This window comes from Rattus norvegicus, chromosome 11, assembly GCF_021556685.1.
Source record: "Rattus norvegicus strain SHRSP/BbbUtx chromosome 11, alternate assembly SHRSP_T2T, whole genome shotgun sequence".
Classification (NCBI taxonomy): domain Eukaryota; kingdom Metazoa; phylum Chordata; class Mammalia; order Rodentia; family Muridae; genus Rattus; species Rattus norvegicus.
The window spans coordinates 78,350,635-78,370,631 of NC_141544.1; the positions used below are offsets into that span (position 1 = coordinate 78,350,635).

At 39.5% G+C, this 19,997-nt stretch overlaps 1 protein-coding gene across 1 annotated transcript; it reads left to right on the forward strand.

Annotated features, from left to right (window-relative positions):
* The first annotated feature begins 381 nt into the window (after nt 1-381).
* Stfa2l3 (stefin A2-like 3) lies at nt 382-5,402 on the forward strand. The gene is given in 3 exon segments (NM_001408865.1): nt 382-544; nt 3,644-3,745; nt 5,096-5,402. Coding segments are annotated over 3 exon segments (312 nt in total). The 5' UTR covers nt 382-460; the 3' UTR covers nt 5,222-5,402.
* The last annotated feature ends 14,595 nt before the right edge of the window (nt 5,403-19,997 follow it).

Below are 19,997 nucleotides of genomic sequence, written 5' to 3' on the forward strand. Positions count from 1 at the left end.
ATAAACAGTTTTAAAACTACAAGTAAAAATCCACCAAAGACAGTTCTATTATCTTTAAAAAGTAGGGTGGATCCTAAGTTACCAGCCTTGACATAATTAAATATTCTCTTAAAAGAAGTTTTCAAGGTTTACCATATTTAGAAACCCTGGTTCTACATGGCCTTCCTCATGTGACACAACATAGTATCATTTTTGGCACAGAGAGTGCAGGGAGGAGCCGTGCTCACCACACCTGAGTCCTGGGCCCACAGGTTTGCTCAATTCCCCCAACTCATTTCCCCCCAACTCCACTCAGCATTTCCTCTCAGGGATGCAGTAACATTTCCCTGAGGCCACACTCATTTCCCTATTCCTTCAGATACTGTGGAGATAATACGCTAGAGGAGGAGTTTACAGATACATTTAAAACCCTGACTCTCAGTGCTTGCAGGATCATTCCTTCTCAGCACCCTGCCCAGCAATGGACAAAGGCACCCCAAGAATAAAGGGAGGCCTGTCAGAGGCCAGACCTGCTACAGCAAAAATCCAGGAGATCGCTGACAAGGTAAGTTCATGTATTTTAAGAAAAACCTTGATCCCAAATCAAACTTTCATAATTTGATTCATATTTTGACACTGTGGTAAGAGTGTGGGAAATCACAGAAACCAGAAATATATGGGTTTTGTTCACACCTGATAGAGTCAAAAGAGGAATATTAAGCCTTTCAAAGTAACTCTTATCTCTGTGAAGCTGCACTCTTTACCACACCCGCTAATTCTGCCACTGCTAAATTCATGCTGCATCGTCTCCAGACATTACTTGTCTCATCCCAGTGACTACACTGATGGAATTTCCCAGTCCCACTACTTGAAGCTCATGTGTGATAGAACCTAAGTTTATTAAGAATTCCTGAGCTGATTCAGGATTCGATGCCCACCAAAACATCACAGTCAAAAATAGAACTCAATGTTTTTAGCAGGTTAATACATCTTGTTTAACAATCATCTAAATAATAAAAATGTCATGCTACGTGTTTTACGAAAGAGAAATGCACGGAAATTTTGAAGGTAGGTTTGTAATCTGTCACCTTATTTTCTTACATCATGCTGTTTTCTTTTATGACACCAAATCAACCTAGAGATCACAACCAGATTGGTTTACTGTCTGTCTGTTTATTTGTTTGTATATATGTCTCACATGTAGTTTTGCTAGATAGTGGAGTGTGTAGGTAACTCAGGCTAGCCTCAAACTCAAGGCATTCCTGTTACTTCAAGTTCCCAAGTGCTGGGGTTGCAGCTGTGAGCCAGCACACGACGCACCATCAGATTTTATGAGAGTAGAACAGATGGGAGCCTTCATGCTTAGGGCACCAAATATCCTAGAAGGGGTCACAGGCCTAAAATTCAGTGACTAAGTATTGAAGGCTAAATAGTTCTCATGCATATGTTTATTTCAATAAACAACTTGAAGCATATTATTTTTTGAGAAATATTAAATCTTTATACCTTCATTAAAATCCTCACATCAAGTTGATCTTCTCAACCTTAAATGTGCACACCAGTCACCTGTGGCTCTAATAAAATGCAGATCTGACTGAAGAGGGCTAGACGGGCCTGGGTGTCTCCATTTCTCCACAGTCTCTGGAAGTGTGGGCAATCCTATCCATGACTTCACTTTTCCTGTAGGATCAGATACCAGGCACCCTAGAAGGCTTAGGGGATCTAGGGCCTTACATAGGATGACAAGGAAAAGTTCTCCACTTCACTGTCATAAGAAAGAGCTAAAGGGACTAACTGAAATACTGGGAATAAAACGTTTTTCAAAAACAAACAAGCAGAGACAAAGCATACTTGATGTTTAAAGTGACTGAAATAAAAATTCCACAGACGTATTCCAGGATCCAGGACTGTACGGGGACAGACAGAAAAATAGTTATTTGACATAAAGAAATTACTGCATATTTTCATGATACTTAATAGGTGATCATTTGATTATCTAGAATAACTGTTCTTTTAGAAACACGGGTCTTGCTATTTCTTCAAGTGGTCAAAATCTCTCAGGTTCAGATGAGCCTTTTGCTCCTAGCCTCCCAAGTAACAAGGGGAACAAGTGCGTCATCCTGCTGACTAGGATACTTTTGGAACATATTATTCTCATTTGTTCTTTGAGGGTTTCATACATACATAAAACATCCTTTGATCATACAAATTTTAAATTAGGAAGCTACTGGAAGGTTTTATCTTGCTAACGACACCATCTATGAACCATATCTTCAATAATAGAATGAATTTAGAAATGTTTTCTTGCAGCTCCAGAGAAGCAGAATGAGACACAAGTATTAACAGGGACACCTCACCCTCTAAGGAGCTTTCCTGTTTTAAAGGCCTTGGCTTCTGTCCCACCTCTCAGTTGATCTTCAAAGCCCCCAAGCAGGCAAGGTTGCAATCCAGCCTACCTTTGGATGATGGAACCAAGACTTAAGATGCTTAAGAGTCACCCAGATAAGAAACTAACCTGTCCTTTCCCACTGCACAGCTTCAGTCCCCTGGGGAGCTTTGCAGGGATCAGAGGGAGGGAATATAGCAAACTTGCCTACTCTGTGGAAGCCAGGGTCTCAGGCTTAAATACCATAGCCATCAACTATTAGATAGGGACATTTCCTCAGTCTCCCTTGGGTTTCAAGCACCGGGATACAAAGTGTAGAGCCTAAATACAACACTGAAAGGAACCAGCTCTACTCCTCCAAATTAACAGTGTAGAAGAAATCAAGATATCTAGGGAATATTACAAAATAAAATTATTTAAACACTGTCCCATGATCACAGGTTTAAGACCAAAAAGGACGTTAGGCACTGCTGCCAACCCCTTTACTGTCAGATGAGCAGGTACAGGGTGGTGGCTTAGCTCTCAGATGTCACACATCTGTCCTGTCTTGCAGGAGACAGCCTGAGGTGACAACACCCACTAAAGTGTTGGCAGGCAAAGAAGCAGGCAGTAAACTGTCTATTTCTTCGGAAGCATTTTCTCAATCATAGCAAAATTCACCTTCAAAGAACACCAAAGGACAAACTACAGAAAAACCCTCGTTAAGTCAGGAACTTCCGTCTATTCCTCCAAGATTATGGTCTGTTGTTGTCAGGCCAAGGAGGGTTATTGTATCCCTTTAATTATCTGAAGGATCACAGAGAAAATCTGCACTAAGTGTTGTTGACTTTGGAAACTGATCAAATATAGACTTACTTATTGGAGCACTTCATTGTAAATCATTTTTTTTCCTTTGGGGTGTGTGTCTGTGTGTGTGTGTGTGTGTCTGTGTGTGTGTGTGTGTGTGTGTGTGTGTGTCTGTGTGTGTGTGTCTGTGTGTGTGTGGGGTGTGTGTGTGTGTGTGTGTGTGTGTGTGTTGGGATTTTTGAGGCAGGATTAAACAGGTAACCCCAACTAGCCTGGAACTTTCTACATGCCCCAAGCTGAATAACATTCTTGAATGGCATTCTCCTGCCTCAGTCTTCCTAGTTCTAGGATTAGAGACTAGAGGCTTGAGCTGCCAGCCCTGGGTCATCAGCATCTCTGAGGACTCTCAGCAGGATGAGGTTCCCAGATTTGTGAGTCAGATTAATTGAGTCAACACAGCCCTAACATCATCTCTTACTTTCTCCTCATTAGGTCAGACCCCAGCTTGAAGAGAAAACCAATGAGAAATATGAAAAATTTGAAGCCGTCCAGTATAAAGTTCAAGTTGTCGCTGGAAACAATTACTTCATTAAGGTTGGTCACAAACCTCTCTCAAACACTGTTGCAATTGTTACCTGTTGCCCCAACTGTAGCTTCATCTCTACCAGTGGTCATTAATTAAGACACTTGTAAGTGGAAGACCCCCAAACCCATTAGATACAGGAGAGTTACCTTGTTTAACCTTGGGAATACAGAAAGCTTTCTTCAGACCTATGTTAAGAAGCCAGTGTGGTCACACACACACACACACACACACACACACACACACACACACACACATACACACACACAGATACACACACACATACACACACACATACACACACACACATGCATGCACACACACACACACACGCATGCACAGGTCTGTACTTGCATGGTACTCATCAGAATGACATATGTAATAGGAAACTTTAGTTAGTAGCATTAGAAGATTAAGTCAGGAGGGATATCAGAACTCAATATCTACTATAGAAATCAAAACATTTATTCCAGAAATAAGAAAATTTGCAATTCTTATTGAGATGGTCTCAGTCCCAGGTTCATGCCTCAAAACCATTGGTCATGTTACCCTGACGGAACCTAAGCTTCTTTCTTTGTACATTACAAAGAGACAGCCTGGTGTGCATTCTCAAAGTAGGTTGCAACACAGCAGAGACATGGAGACCATGCAGTCCATATGTGCCAAAGACAGTCTGAGAGTCTTTTCCCTTATCACACTGTATGCCAGTTTTTTTCCCAACTTAGAAGTCAGAAAACAGAATCACCAAAAACAAAGACTGCCTTCTGCAACTTTCCATGTATCATGAGAATAAAATGTAACTCTGGAATGTAATCTGTGCCAAGAATTTGATTAGAAGCAGAATAAATTAAATCCAGATGGAGAAATGGATTAGTGGGTAGAAGCAGTGACTGTTCTAGCAGAGGACCTAGGTTTGGGTCTCAGCACCCACTTTGCAGCTCACAACTATTTCAAACTCCAGTTGGAGGGGATTTAGCACCCACTTCTGGTGACTTCAGGCATTGCATGCACAAGATGCACTTTAATACAGGCAAAGAAAACATTTAAATTCAAAAAATCTTTTTCTAAAAGGTATTAAAAATATATCTGGGAAATATGTTTCCTGCCATATTGTTAGCTGCTCTTTCTCCTAACATAAGGGTTGGTGGGAGTTCAGTTCCTGGGACTGCCTTGGGCCAGAAGTGTTGTTTCAGGAGAGGTTGGCACATCAAGTCTTGACAAGAGAGTAGACCTGTCATACAATTGAGACCCACATAAATAATCTTCCTTCCTATCTTCCATTGTTTTTTTTTCTTTTTTCTTTCCTTCCTTCTTCTTTCTTCCTCCCTTCTTCCATTTCTTTTTTCTTTTATGTCTTTCAGGTGGATGTAGGGTGTGGTTGTTACCTCCACCTACGAGTCTTCAGTGGTATTTCCAGAGAAAATAATTTGGAACTTCATGGATACCAGACTAACAAAACCGAGAATGATGAGCTGACCAGCTTCTAAACAGCAAATCCCAATATGATCTCATCCCTCTCATTGTAAAGAAATGCAGTCATCAATAAAGATACATTCTGGGGATTGGGGATTTAGCTCAGTGGTAGAGCACTTGCCTACCAAGTGCAAGGCCCTGGGTTCAGTCCTCAGCTCCAGAAAAAAAAAAAATAAAGATGCATTCTTCAAATAACTGTTTTCTTCCCTCATTACTCAGTATTGTGTTCACCTTACCTCCTAGAAAATTAATTTTTATTTTTATTCTTTGTTACTTATTCTATTCCTTTACATCTCAAATGATATCCCACTTCCCAGTTCCCCATCTATAAGCCCCTCATCTCACAAATTTTCTCTCCTCCACTTGCCTCTATGGGAATGTTCTCCCACCCACCCAGCCTCTCCAGCCCAACCCATCCAGCATTCCCCTACTCTGGGGCATCAAACCTCCACAGGACCAAGGTCCTCCCTTCCCATTAATGTCAGACAAGGCAACCCTCTGCTATCTATGTATCTAGAGCCACAGATCCCTCCCTGTACACTCCTTGGTTGGTGGTCTGGTCGCTGGGATCATTGTTCTTCCTATGGGATTGCAATCCTCTCAGCTCCTCCAGTCCTTCTGCCAGCTCCCCCACCAGAGACCCTGAGCTCAGTCTGATGGTTGGCTCCAAGCATTCATACCTGCATTGATCAGTTTCTGACTAACCTCCCAAGGGACAGCCGTACCAGTTTCATGTCAGCAAGTGCCTCTTGGTAATGGCAACAGTATTGGGTTTGGTGTCTGCAAACAGGATAGAACCTCGGGTAGCAGTCACCGGATGGCCATTCCTTCTGTCTCTGTTCCATTTTTTGTCCATTCTTCCTTTGGACAAGAACATTTCTGGGTTAAAAAACATTGAGACGGGTGTGTGGTCCCATCCCTTGACCAGGGGCCATGCCTATCTACTGGAGGGGATCTGTCCAGGTTCTATCTCCCCTTTTCAACTAAAATCATCCCTGTTGAGTCCTAGGAGCTTTTCCTTTCCCTGGTGTCTGGGACCCTCCAGTGGCCATCCCCATTTTCTCATCCCCACTTTTCTACATATTTTTATACAATTTCCTGACCACCTGTATCTCACTCCTCTCCACTCTGGCACCTGATACTGCCCCCCTTATTTCCTTCCCCTACTCTCTCCCTCCTTGTCCTCCTGTCCCTATATCTCCCACGATCATCATGTCCCACCTCTATGCAGTACTGAGGCACTCATACCCTGATCTTCCTTTCTTCTAAACTTCATATGATCTGTGGGTTGTATCATGGGCATGTGAGGTTTGGAGCTAATATTCACATATCAATGAGTACATACCATTTGTGTACTTTTGTGTCTGGTTTATCTCACTCTAGTTCCATCCACTTGCCTGCAATTTCATGAAGTCATTGCTTTTAATAGCTGAATAGTACTACATTGTGTAAATGTACCAAAATTTCTGTACCCAATTCCTCTGTTGAGGGACATCTAGGTTCTTTCCAGCTTCTGGCTATTATGAATAAAGCTGCTATGGGCATAGTAGAGCAAGTGTCCTTGTTTATGTTATATATGAAAATGATTTTTTTATACTGGATGGTTTTAGCTCCTTTGTCAAAGATCAAGTGACCATAGGTGCATAGGTTCCTGTCTGGGTCTTCAATTCTATTACATTGATCTACCTACCTGTCTCTGCACCAATACCATGCAGCTTTTTATCACTGTTGCTCTCTAGTACAGCATGAGGTGAGGGATGGCGATTCTCCCAGAAGTTCTTTTACTGTTGAGAATCGTTTTTGATATTCTGGGTTTTTGTTCTTCCACATGAATTTGAGGATTGCTTTTTCAAACTCTGTGAAGAATTGAGTTGGAATTTTGATGGGGATTTCGTTGAATCTGTAGATTGCTTTCAGCAAGATGGCTATTTATCCTATATTGATCCTGCCAATTCATGAGCATGAGAGGTCTTTCCAACTTCTGGGGGCTTCTTCAATTTCTTTCTTCAGCAACTTGAAGTTCTTGTCATATAGATTTTTCGCTTGCTTGTTTAGAATCACACCAAGATATTTTATATTATTTGTGACTCTTTTGAAGAGTGCTGTTTCCTTAATTTATTAGCCCATGTATACTTTGAGTAGAGGAAGGCTACTGATTTGTTTGAATTAATTTTATATCCAGGTACTTTGCTGAAGTTGTTTATCAACTGTAGGAGCTCTTTGGTAGAATTTTTAGGGTCTTTTACATATATTATCATATCATATGCAAATAGTAATATCTTGACCTCCACCTTCCAAATTTGTATCCCTTTGATCTCCTTTTTTTTTTTTTTGTCTAATTGTAATGATTCCAAAGTCAAGCACTCTATTGACTAGGTAGGAAGGGAGTGAGTAGCCTTGTCTTCTCCCTGACTTTAATGGGATTGCTTTGAGTTGGCTTCCTTTTAGTTTGATATTGACCATTGGTTTGCTGTATATTGCTTTTATTACATTTATGTATGGAACTTGAATTCCTGATCTCTTCAATACTTTTAACATGAAGGGCTGTTGTATTGTGTCAAAAGTTATTTCAGCATCTAATGAGATGATCATTGTTTTTTTTTCTTTTAAGTTTGTTTGTATAGTTTGTATAGTGGATTACATTGATGCATTTCCATATATTGAACCATCTCTGCATTCCTGGGATGAAGCCTACTTGAGTATGTGATTGATTGTTGTGGTGTGTTCTTGGATTCGGTTTCAAGAATTTTTTTTAAACATTTATTTATTATGTATACATCATACAGCTTTCTGCCTGCATGTACACCTGCAGGCCAGAAGACAGCACCAGACCTGATTATAGATGGTTGTGAGCCACCATGTGGTTGCTGGGAATTGAACTCAGGACCTCTGGAAGAGCAGACAGTGCTCTTAACCTCTGAGCCATCTCTCCAGCCCCGGTTTCAAGAATTTTATTGAGTATTTTTGCATCTATATTCATATGGAAAAACTGGTCTGAATTCTGTTTTTTTTTTTTTTTTTTTTTTTGGATCTCTTTGTCACTTAGGTAACTGTGGTTTCATAGAAAGAATTGGGTAGTGTTCCTTCTGTTTCTATTTTGTGAAATAGTTTGAGAAGTATTAGTATTCAGTCTTCTTTGAAGATCCAAAAGAATTATGGACTAAAACTATCTGCCTTAGGCTTTCTTTGGTTGGGAGACTTCTAATGACTGCTTCTATTTCCTTAGGGGTTATGGGACTGTTTAGATGGTTTATCTGATCCTGATTTAACTTTGGTATCTGGTATCTGTCTAGAAAATCATTTATTTCATCTTGATTTTCCAGTTTTGTTGATTATAAACTTTTAGTAGTAGGATCTGATTATTTTTTTAATTTTCTCGGTTTCTGTTGTTATGTCTCTCTTTTCATTTCTCATTTTGTTAACTTGGATACTGGCTCTGTGCCCTCTTGTTTGTTTGGTTAAAGGTTTGTTTATCTAAAAAAAGGCCAAAGTGAGGTGTTTCACTCCTACTTGGAAGGTGAAAAAAATTAGTCATGAGAGGAACAAAAAGGAAAGGATCTTGGTGGGAGAGCAGAGGGGAAAGTAATAGGGAGAGTAAGATTATGTACAGGGAGAGACAGGAACAAGGCACAGAGTGCCAGAAAAATGGATACAAATATACAGCTACTGGATTTGGAGGGTGGCAGTTAGGGTAGGAAGTAAGGGTTGGGGTGGAGGTTGGGGAATTTCTAGGAATTCCCAGAGACCTGGGATGAGGCAGGAAGGCTTCCTGGACTCAGTGCAGATGACCTAGCCAAAATGCCAAACAGTGGGTATATGAAACCTGAAGAGACCTCCTCTACTAGCCAGGCAGGACCCCCAGAGTAGGGATGGGGACATCAATGCACTTATAGAATTTTTGACCCAAAATTATTCCTGTCTAAAAGATATACAAGAACAAAAATGGGGCAGACACAGAAGGAATGGCCAACAAGTGACTGCCCAACTTGAGATCTATCCTACAGGCCATCTCTTACACTATTACTCATACTATGTTGTATTCAGTGACAGGAGCCTAGCATGGCTGTTCACTGAGAGGCTTTACCCAGCAGCTGACTGAGACAGGTATAGATACAACGAGGCAAACATGGGACGGAGGTCACAGACCCCTATGGAAGAATTGGGGAAGGATTGAGGCAACTGAAGGGGATGTCAACCCAACAGGGAGACCAACAGTGTCAACTAACCTAGACGCTGGAAGGTCCCAGAGTCTGAGGTTCAATCAAAGTGCATACAAGGGCTAGTCCAAAGCCCCAGGCTCATGTGTAGCAATAGATTGCCTTGGCTGGCCACAGTAGGAGAGAATGGGCCTCATCCTGTAGAGACTTGATGCCTCATGATGGGGAGATAAGCAAGTGGGGAACCTTCTCAGAGATGAAGGGAAGGGGAGATGGTAGGAAGAACTCTGCAAAGGGAAACCAAGAAGTAGGAGCAGCATTTGGGATGCAAATAAGTAAAATATTTATTATTTAAAAATGAATAAAATAAACACAAAGAAAAAGACCCAAACTAAAAGCAGAAGAAAGAGTGCGTCCCTGTGTTTTCAATTGTTAAATCTGTTCATGTCAGCCTACTATGATATATAAATGTTTTTCCCCTAGTCACTTGTTTATAATGAAAGTTAAATTGCAGTGGGGAATGTCATGTAGCCTCCATAGCCAACAGTTTGAATGAGGAGTATGGCTTTTGGAGAATAAAGGGCTGCCATCTTAAGGTGAGGCAGTACAACAGGCAGAAATTCTGTTCAGGCAGAGATACTGGCAGATGCAGAAGACTGAAAGGAGACGGGACTGGGAAATGTACAATGAGAACCATGTGGAGCAATGCAATGGTGGAGAAGTTGGGTTGAGGTAGAGGCTAGCTAAGACACTGCTCCAGGTTAAAGGTCAGCAGCTCTAACTTATGCAGATGTCTGCCTATCTTTATTCAACCTGGAGCAGGATCCCACAAAAGCCCTGCTATATCAGGTACAACAATAGAGGGCATGAAACCCAGACTAAGAAAATGAATTCTAGACACAAGAATCAGAGGAGAGAATCCAGGCACAGGAGCATGAAAGGAAGGCATCAGCTGTAGTTGTAGCTGAAATCCCAGACCTCAGAATCAGTAATGTATACTCAGAGTGGACAGTATCCGAGGACAGTTTAGAGAAGCTTATTTACTGAAATGAACTTATGTTTCAAAACAGTAAAAGAAATGTTTTGTAAATGGGCACAGATAATGCAAAAAGAAAGAAACTGAGAATTGACAATCAAAGGAAAAAATTTAAACTTGAATATAATGAGCTAAATTCTCTGAAGAAAAGTGAGAATTGGCAAGATTAAAAATAATCTGATGCCGCGAGGCAAGCGCAGGAACCCAAGCAACAGAAACCAAGACTACATGGCATCATCGGAGCCCAATTCTCCCACCAAAGCAAACACGGAATATCCAAACACACCAGAAAAGCAAGATCTAGTTTCAAAATCATATTTGATCATGATGCTGGAGGACTTCAAGAAAGACATAAAGAACTCCCTTAGAGAACAAGTAGAAGCCTACAGAGAGGAATCACAAGAATCCCTGAAAGAATTCCAGAAAAACAAAATCAAACAATTGAAGGAATTAAAAATGGAAATAGAAGCAATCAAGAAAGAACACATGGAAACAACCCTGGACATAGAAAATCAAAAGAAAAGACAAGGAGCTGTAGATACAAGCTTCACCAACAGAATACAAGAGATGGAAGAGAGAATCTCAGGAGCAGAAGATTCCATAGAAATCATTGACTCAACTGTCAAAGATAATGTAAAGCAGAAAAAGCTACTGGTCCAAAACATACAGGAAATCCAGGACTCAATGAGAAGATCAAACCTAAGGATAATAGGTATAGAAGAGAGTGAAGACTCCCAGCTCAAAGGACCAGTAAATATCTTCAACAAAATCATAGAAGAAAACTTCCCTAACCTAAAAAAAGAGATACCCATAGGCATACAAGAAGCCTACAGAACTCCAAATAGATTGGACCAGAAAAGAAACACCTCCTGTCACATAATTGTCAAAACACCAAACGCACAAAATAAAGAAAGAATATTAAAAGCAGTAAGGGAAAAAGGTCAAGTAACATATAAAGGCAGACCTATCAGAATCACACCAGACTTTTCGCCAGAAACTATGAAGGCCAGAAGATCCTGGACAGATGTCATACAGACCCTAAGAGAACACAAATGCCAGCCCAGGTTACTGTATCCTGCAAAACTCTCAATTAACATAGATGGAGAAACCAAGATATTCCATGACAAAACCAAATTTACACAATATCTTTCTACAAATCCAGCACTACAAAGGATAATAAAGGGTAAAGCCCAACATAAGGAGGCAAGCTATACCCTAGAAGAAGCAAGAAACTAATCGTCTTGGCAACAAAACAAAGAGAATGAAAGCACACAAACATAACCTCACATCCAAATATGAATATAACAGGAAGCAATAATCACTATTCCTTAATATCTCTCAACATCAATGGCCTCAACTCCCCAATAAAAAGACATAGATTAACAAACTGGATACGCAATGAGGACCCTGCATTCTGCTGCCCACAGGAAACACACCTCAGAGACAAAGACAGACACTACCTCAGAGTGAAAGGCTGGAAAACAACTTTCCAAGCAAATGGTCAGAAGAAGCAAGCTGGAGTAGCCATTCTAATATCAAATAAAATCAATTTTCAATTAAAAGTCATCAAAAAAGATAAGGAAGGACACTTCATATTCATCAAAGGAAAAATCCACCAAGATGAACTCTCAATCCTCATCTTCGGTTGGTTTATATACAAGTGTGCAATTTCTAGGCTTGAAAGTAAAATGATGCTATCTGGTGCTGCATAGAGGAGCCTTATTTTTTATTATGGCAGCTTGCTATTTTTGTAACATGGTGATTTGGTTGAACACAATAAAGTACAGTAGTAACTGAAAAAAAAAAGAAATGTACGATAGAATATGCCAAATAAAGGCATAGAGAACATGGATCTGAAGGATATTAGTCCTAAAATTTAAAAAATCGTTATATGAATTTAAAAGACATATAGCATTTTATTGTCTAATATGAAATTTTGCAAGGATATACCTGGCTATATTGTGAGCCTTTAAAAATAAGCAATGGTCAAAGTTTAGTCCATAGGTATACATGTATACCATTCATGTGCCTGGTGTTCATGGAGGCTAGAAATGGTTGTGAGATCTTCTGAAACTGGAGTTATAGATGATTTTGAACCACCATATAGGTGTTGGGAGTTGAACCCTGATCCTCTGAATGACCAGCACGTGCTTTAAGACACTAAGCCATCCTTCTACCCTCATAAGTTTAGAAAACTTAAGCTTCATTTCATGATTTGGAAAGTGTTAATATACTGTTACTTAGCTATAGGTAATGTGATTTAAATTGTTTTTCTTTAATATTATTTCCTAGAAGACATTGATTGACTACTATCTGGAGTTTGTGAAACTCAGGAATAAAACTCTGTGGCTATCTATGTCTATAATATCTAAAAAAAATAGTATTATGCATGATTCCTAGTTCTTGATTATAAAGTTAAAAAGTGATTCTATTTATACCAAATAAACAAATCCATTTTCAATTTATATTTTATATTTGATGTTATTGTTAACAGCATTCCAGTAAGATGTAGAACTTACGAAAATTTTGTATTAATTTAAGAATTAGATATAATCAATAATTATCTTAAATAAGTATAATTGTGACAGTTATGAAGATTGAATTGTTGAATAAAACATACATTGAATTGTAAAAAAAAAAAAAAGAAAGTGTGTCCCTGTGCTTTCAATTGTTAATTGAATGAATGTCAGGCTATCAGGATATTTAAATGTTTGTCACCTCCTCACCAGCTCTAGAAAGAAAGGCAAGCTGCTCTGAGGAAGGCCACAAAGTCCCCAAAGCCAAATGGTAGTGTAAGGAGTATGTCTTTTTGCATTATAGAGGGCTGATGGCTTGGAGGTGGAGCAGGAGAATGGGCAGAATGTTTGGGCAGGCCAAGATGTGGACAGATGCAGGAGAGACAAGATAGACCCCAAAGGAAGATGGAAGGGAGACAGGACAGAGCTGGGATATAGGCAGTGAGAACCACGTGGATAGACACAATGGCAGAGAAGTTGGGTTAGGCTGAGAGACTAAGGCTCAGCCAAAGGCCATCTGTCTTAAGCTATATAGATTTCTACATGTCTTTATAAAACATGTGTTCCCGTGAAAGCCCTGCAATAATAAATATATATAGCTATAATTTTCAAATACAATGATTATGAAAATGTAGGTTACTCAAAGGGATACATGTCTTGTAAGGGTCTATGTTTCACTGAAGAATGATATCCCAGGCATAAATAGTATGTAGCTGCCAAGAGTGTTTTATTTTGTAGAAGTCTCGTATGTCAGGGACTCATACAACAACTCAAGAAAAAGACCCTGAAGGGAGCTCTCAGGCCTGATTTAAAGCACATTAGGAGAATCTGGGTGTAGGTTATCTCTATCTTAATCTGTTGCATCTATCACTAGGGATATTTTAGAACCATTATTGGGGCATATTGATTAGAAACTGTTGTTTGGGAAGTCTGTAAACTGTTGCTGACCTATTTGTCTCAGGCCAGGTGACAGGGCAGCTACTGATGGCAGGGCAATTTTTGACTAGCTGGAACAATTACTGCGCTCTACAGTAGACATTGTGCTCTGATATCAATCTTCAAACGCTACTAACCAAAGTACACAATTATATATGGTACTGTGGGAATGTAAATGCATGTAGATACCTGTCTCTCTCTCTCTCTCTCTCTCTCTCTCTCTCTCTCTCTCTCTCTCTCTCTCGTGTGTGTGTGTGTGTGTGTGTGTGTGTGTGTGTGGTCACACTGACTTCTTAACATAGGTCTGAAGAAAGCTTTTGGTATTCACAAGGTAAAACAAAGTAACAATCCTGACATGCAATACTTCCGGGGGTCTTCCACTTTCAAGTGTCCTAATTAAAGAGCAGTAGTAGAAATGAAGCTACAGTTGGGGCAACAGGTAATAGTTGCAGCAGTGTCTGATGGAGGTCCATGACCAACCTTAATGAAGTAAACTTTTCCAGAGACAACTTGAACTTTATACTTGATGGCTGTGAATTTTTCATATTTCTCACTGGGTTTTCTGTACAATCAGTGGTCTGTCCTTATGAGGAGAAATTAAGAGATAATGTTAGGGATGTGTTGACTCAGTTTATCTGAGTCGCAAGTCTGGGAACCTCATCCTGCTGAGAGTCCTCAGAGATGCTGATGACCCTGGGCTGGCTGCTCAAGCCTCTAATCCCAGAACATGGAAGGTTGAGGCAGGAGAATGTTAGTCAAGTATGTTTTTCACCTTGGGGCATATAGAAAGTTCCAGGCTAGTTGGGGCTACCTAAATAAATCCTGCCTCAAGGGGTTGGGGATTTAGCTCAGTGGTAGAGCGCTTGCCTAGCAAGCACAAGGCCCTGGGTTCGGTCCCCAACTCCGAAAAAAAAAGAAAAGAAAAAATAAATAAATAAATAAATCCTGCCTCAAAAATCAAAGCATACACACACACACACACACACACACACACACACACACACAAATAAATACATAAATAAAAACAAAGCAAACAAAAATATGGTTACAATTTGCAATGAAGAGTTCTAATAGGTACATCTATATTTGATCAGTGAATACAAAGAAAATGACACATAGTTGAGACTTTCTCTGGGCTCCTTCAGATCATTCTAGGGATACAATAACCCTCTCTGGCCTGACACTGTGTGAGGACCCAACAGACCAGAATCTTGGAGAAAAGACTGAATTCCTGATTTAATAACGACTCTTAGTAGTGTCTGAACCATGGTGTTCTCTGGAGGGAGAATGAGTGCTGTGATTGAGAAAATGCCTCCAAAAAGAACAGTTTACTGTCTGCTTCTCTGCCTCCCAACACTTTAGTAGGAGGTGTCCCCACAGCTGTCTCCTGCAACACAGGATAGATGAGTGACATCTGGGAGCTGAGCCACCATCCTGTACCTGCTCACCTGATGATAAAGGGGTTAGCAGCAGAGCCTAATGGACTCTGAAATAAATACACCATCCTGCACTATGCTGGGCACAGCTGAACCATATGGCACCAGCAGGTTGTTCTCATCTAACAGACTCTCTAGCCCAGAGCTCCTGAAAACTCTCCACTCGATTCACTAAGTTCCAATGTTGGGTTGTTACCATGCCAGCCCAAGTAGGGAGAGACTGGTCTAGTCCCTAGTTTTAGTGGGATTGCTTCAAGTTTCTCTCCGTTTAGTTTGGTGTTGGATACTGATTTGCAGTATATTGCTTTTACTATGTTTAGGTGTGGGCCTTGAATTTCTGATCTTTCCAAGACTTTTATCATGAAGGAGTGTTGAATTTTCTCAAATGCTTTCTCAACATCAAATGAGATGATCATGTGGCTTTCTTTTCCTTCGAGTTTGTTTATATAGTAGATTGCATATATTGAACAATTCCAGCATCCCCAGGATGAATCCTACTTGATCATGGTAAATGATCATTTTGATGTGTTCTAGAATTTACTTTGTGAGAATTTTATTGAGTGTTTTGGCATCGATATTCATAAGTAAAATTGGTCTGAGGTTCACTTTCTTTGTTGGGTCTTAGTGTGGTTTAGGTGTAACCATAACTGTGGCTTCAAAGAAAGATTTGGGTAGTGTTCCTTCTGTTTCTATTTTCTGGAATAGTTTGAAGAGTATTGACATTAGGTCTTCTTTAAGGTCTGATAGAATTCAGTATTTAACCCATCTCAACCTGGGCTTTTTTTTGGTTGGGAGACTTTTAATGACTGATTTTATTTCTTTGGGTGTTATGGGACTGTTTAGCTGCTTTATCTGATCCTGATTTGACTTTGATTCCTGCTAGCTGTCTAGAAAATTGTCCATTTCCTCCAGATTTTCCAGTTTGGTTGTGTATAGGCTTTTGTAGTAGAATATAGTGATATTTTGAAATTCCTCAGTTTCTGTTGTGATGTATCCTTTTACATTCCTGGTTTTGTTAATTTGGATACTGTCTCTGTGACATCTGGTTAGTCTGGCTAAGCGTTTACATTTCTTGTAAATTTTCTCAAAGAACCAGTTCCTGGTTTTGTTGATTCTTTGTATAGTTCTTTTTTTTTTCTACTTGCTTGATTTCAGCTCTGAGTTTCATGATTACCTGCCATCTACTACTCTTAGGTGTATTTGCTTCTTCTTGTTCTAGACCTTTCAGGTTTGCTGTCAAACTGTTAGTGTGCTCTCTCCAGTCTCTTTTTGGAGGCACTCAGATCTATGAGTTTTCCTCTTAGCACAGTTTTCATTGTTTGGGTTTGTTGTACCTTCCTTTTCATTAAATTCTAAAAAGTCTTTATTTTTCCTTGAACAAGTTATTATGTAGACTATTGTTCAGCTTCCATTAGTGTGTAGGCTTTCTGCTGTTTTTGTTGTTATTGAAGACAAGCCTTAGTCCATGGTGATCAAATAGGATGCATGGGATTATTTCAAACTTCTTGTATTAGTTGACACTAGTTTTGTGTCCAATTATATGGTCAATTTTGGAAATCGTACTATGGGGTGCTGAGAAGAATTTATATTCTTTTGTTTTAGGATGAAACATTCTATAGATATCTGTTAAATCCATTTGGTTCATGTCTTCTGTTAGTTTCACTGTGTCTCTGTTTAGTTCATCTGTCCATTGATTAGAGTGGGGTGTTGAGGTCTCCCACTATTATTGTGTGAGGTGATATGGGTGCTTGAGGTTTAATAATATTTCTTTTATGAATGAGGATGCCTTTACATTTGGAGTAGAGATGCTCAAAATTAAGAGTTCATCTTTGGGATTTTTTTTGTTTGTTTGATGAGTATGAAGTGTCCTTCCTTATCTTTTTTGATAACTTTTGGTTAAAGGTCGATTTTATTCACTATTAGAATAGCTACTCCAGCTTGTTTCTTGGGAGCATTTGCTTGTAAAATTTTTTCCAGCCTTTTACTCTGAGGTAGTGTCTGTCTTTGTCACTGAGGTGTGTTTCCCATATGCAGCAAATGCTGGATCATGTTTACATATCCAGTCTGTTAGTCTATGTTTTTTATTGGGGAATTGAATCCATTGATGTTAAGAGACATTAAGGAATGCTGATTGTTGCTTCCTGTTATTTTTGTTGTTAGAGGTGGAATGATGTATGTGTGGATATCTTCTTTGAGGTTTGTTGAAAGAAGATTAATTTCTTGCTTTTTCTAGGGTGTAGTTTCTCTCCTTGTGTTGGAGTTTTCCATCTATTATCATATTAGAGCTGAATTTGTGGAAAGATATTGTGTAAATTTGGTTTTGTCATGGGATATCTTGGTTTCTCCATCTATTGTAATTGAGAGTTTTGCTGGATATAATAGCCTGGGTTAGCATTTGTGTTCTCTTAGGGACTGAATGACATCTGCTGATGATCTTCTAAGTTTCATAGTCTCTGTTGAGAAGTCTGGTGTAATTCTGATAGGTTAATTCATGCTTCTCCCAGTTTTATATTTACTTTATTATTATTACTTACTTTTTTTTTGATATATGGTTTCCGTGCGTACCAATCCTTGGCTGTGATAGAACTGATTGTGTAGACCAGGCTGGCCTTGAACTCACAGATATCTGCCTGTCTCTGCTCCCTCCCCCCTAGTACTGGGATTAATGATGTGTGCCACCAGGTCCAGTGTTCTTTTTTTTTTTTTTTTAAAGAGGGTGTTGCATGTGGCCCAGGTTGACCTGGAACTCACTCTGCAGTCCAGGTTTACTCACTATAAACCTTGAACTTCCTACTTTCCTGCCTGGATTACAGGCATGTCCTTTCTAGTCTTATCCTTCTGACACTGCTTTCCAAGTGATGGGATTCCTAACTGATGAGTTAATAGCCCAACCATTTAAAATTTAAGCTTCTCTTTAGAAGAAATATTAGGTATCATGTGGGAAGTGCTAGGGATAACTAGGAATAGGGCAGAGAAAAGGGACAGAGGCTTGCTGTTTACCCATCCTTGCACACTAGGGTGATTCCATTCGAGAGGAAGGGGTGTAGAGTTCTGAGTGAAAGAGGCATAGGTGTCAGTTATTTTATTATGTTCTTCTGTGTTCAAGTAATTCTAAAAACAAGATAAAATGAAATACACATATCAAAAAACAACCAAAATTATTCTTACCAGGGGGCTGAAATTATGTCTTAAAAAAAAAAAAACTTCTAAATCACCTTTCCTTAGATTTACAGAACCCACAGAGTGTTTGGTAATCTGTATATAACATCAGAATCTTAGACTCCTTCTTTTAATCCTGTATGTCAAGGATTTGTAGACTTCTTTGAGGTTTGACTTACAGAAAAGAAATAAGGCTGTCTAAAAAGAAGAAAAGGGAATTTTGCTTCAGAGACTGCTGTCAAACGATCTTCAGTGAGGTGCAAAGGTTTTTATCCAAGGTCTTTCTAGCCAAATCCTGATATGTTGACAGGATTAACTATCATGATGGTCAACCAGAGTTCTAATAATTGATTTCATTGAAGACAGTCTTTTTCTTGTAGCACATGCAGGCTTTCCTTCAACACCTTATGTAGTCCATCTTGATCTTGAACTCATGGATCTGCTCTCAAATCCTCTTGAATCTGTCTCTCAAATTCTGGAACTACAAGCATGTGCCTCTGTGTTCAGTGCTAAAATCTTCCAACTTTAAATGGCTTGTTCTTGCTGATGTTCAGAATCAATAAATGACACTTTAAGGTTAGGGATGTAACTCAATGTTAGGGCTCTTTGCCAAACTTGCTTAAGGCACTAGGTTCAATCCCTAGTGCCACCAAGAAAAAAATATTCTTTACCAAAGCAGATCATAGAACCCTACCTAATCCCTTAAAGACAGCCATAATACTTAAATATACCTTGTTCAAAACTTCTCCTGCCCTTTTGTTTAAGAGTTGACCTTCCTTTCTTGTAGGAGGTCATACAATCTTCATTCTAGGAGGGGTTCTACCCACTACTCTAGAGATGAACCTCCTCACAGGTAGACCAAGAATCCAAACAGACCAGCCCTGATGGTTCTCCTACCCAGTCTTTCACCAGTAGGCCATAAACCTCCCTGTCTAGTCACATCTACAGTAAGCTGTCCATTTTTGAACATTAAATAATTTAAGGACAGCTGACCTTGCATATCTGAGACTCCATTTTCAAAGTGTCCTGTGTCATTTAAAATTTTGATGATGTAAACCTATCCTATTTTTTTCTGTACTGTCTCTTGTCATAGGAGTGTGAGTCTTAGAAAGAAGAGAATATGTATTGCCCTCTTGCATGCCCCTACATAATATTCACTGTAATTATTCATTCTGCACTGAGTCAAAGTTTGAAATATTATTCTTGACATACTTTCTTTTAGATTTCCTTTCACTTTTGAGACAGTGTATCACTGAAAAGTTCTGGCTGGTGTTGAACTCACTATTTAGTTCAGTCTAGTCTTGAACTCACAGAGCCCCACATGCCTCTGTCTCTCAAGTGCTGTGATTAAAGGCAAGAACCACCATACCTGGATAACAACCTTTTAATGTCAATATATAGTTCTCTATTGTACACACACACACACACACACACACACACACACACACACACACACACAAATAAGTGTGTTAAAAGAAAGCAGAAATTAATACATGACTCTGGACTGGACCTCTGTGGTAAAGGACAATATTGCAACAACTTGAGATGCT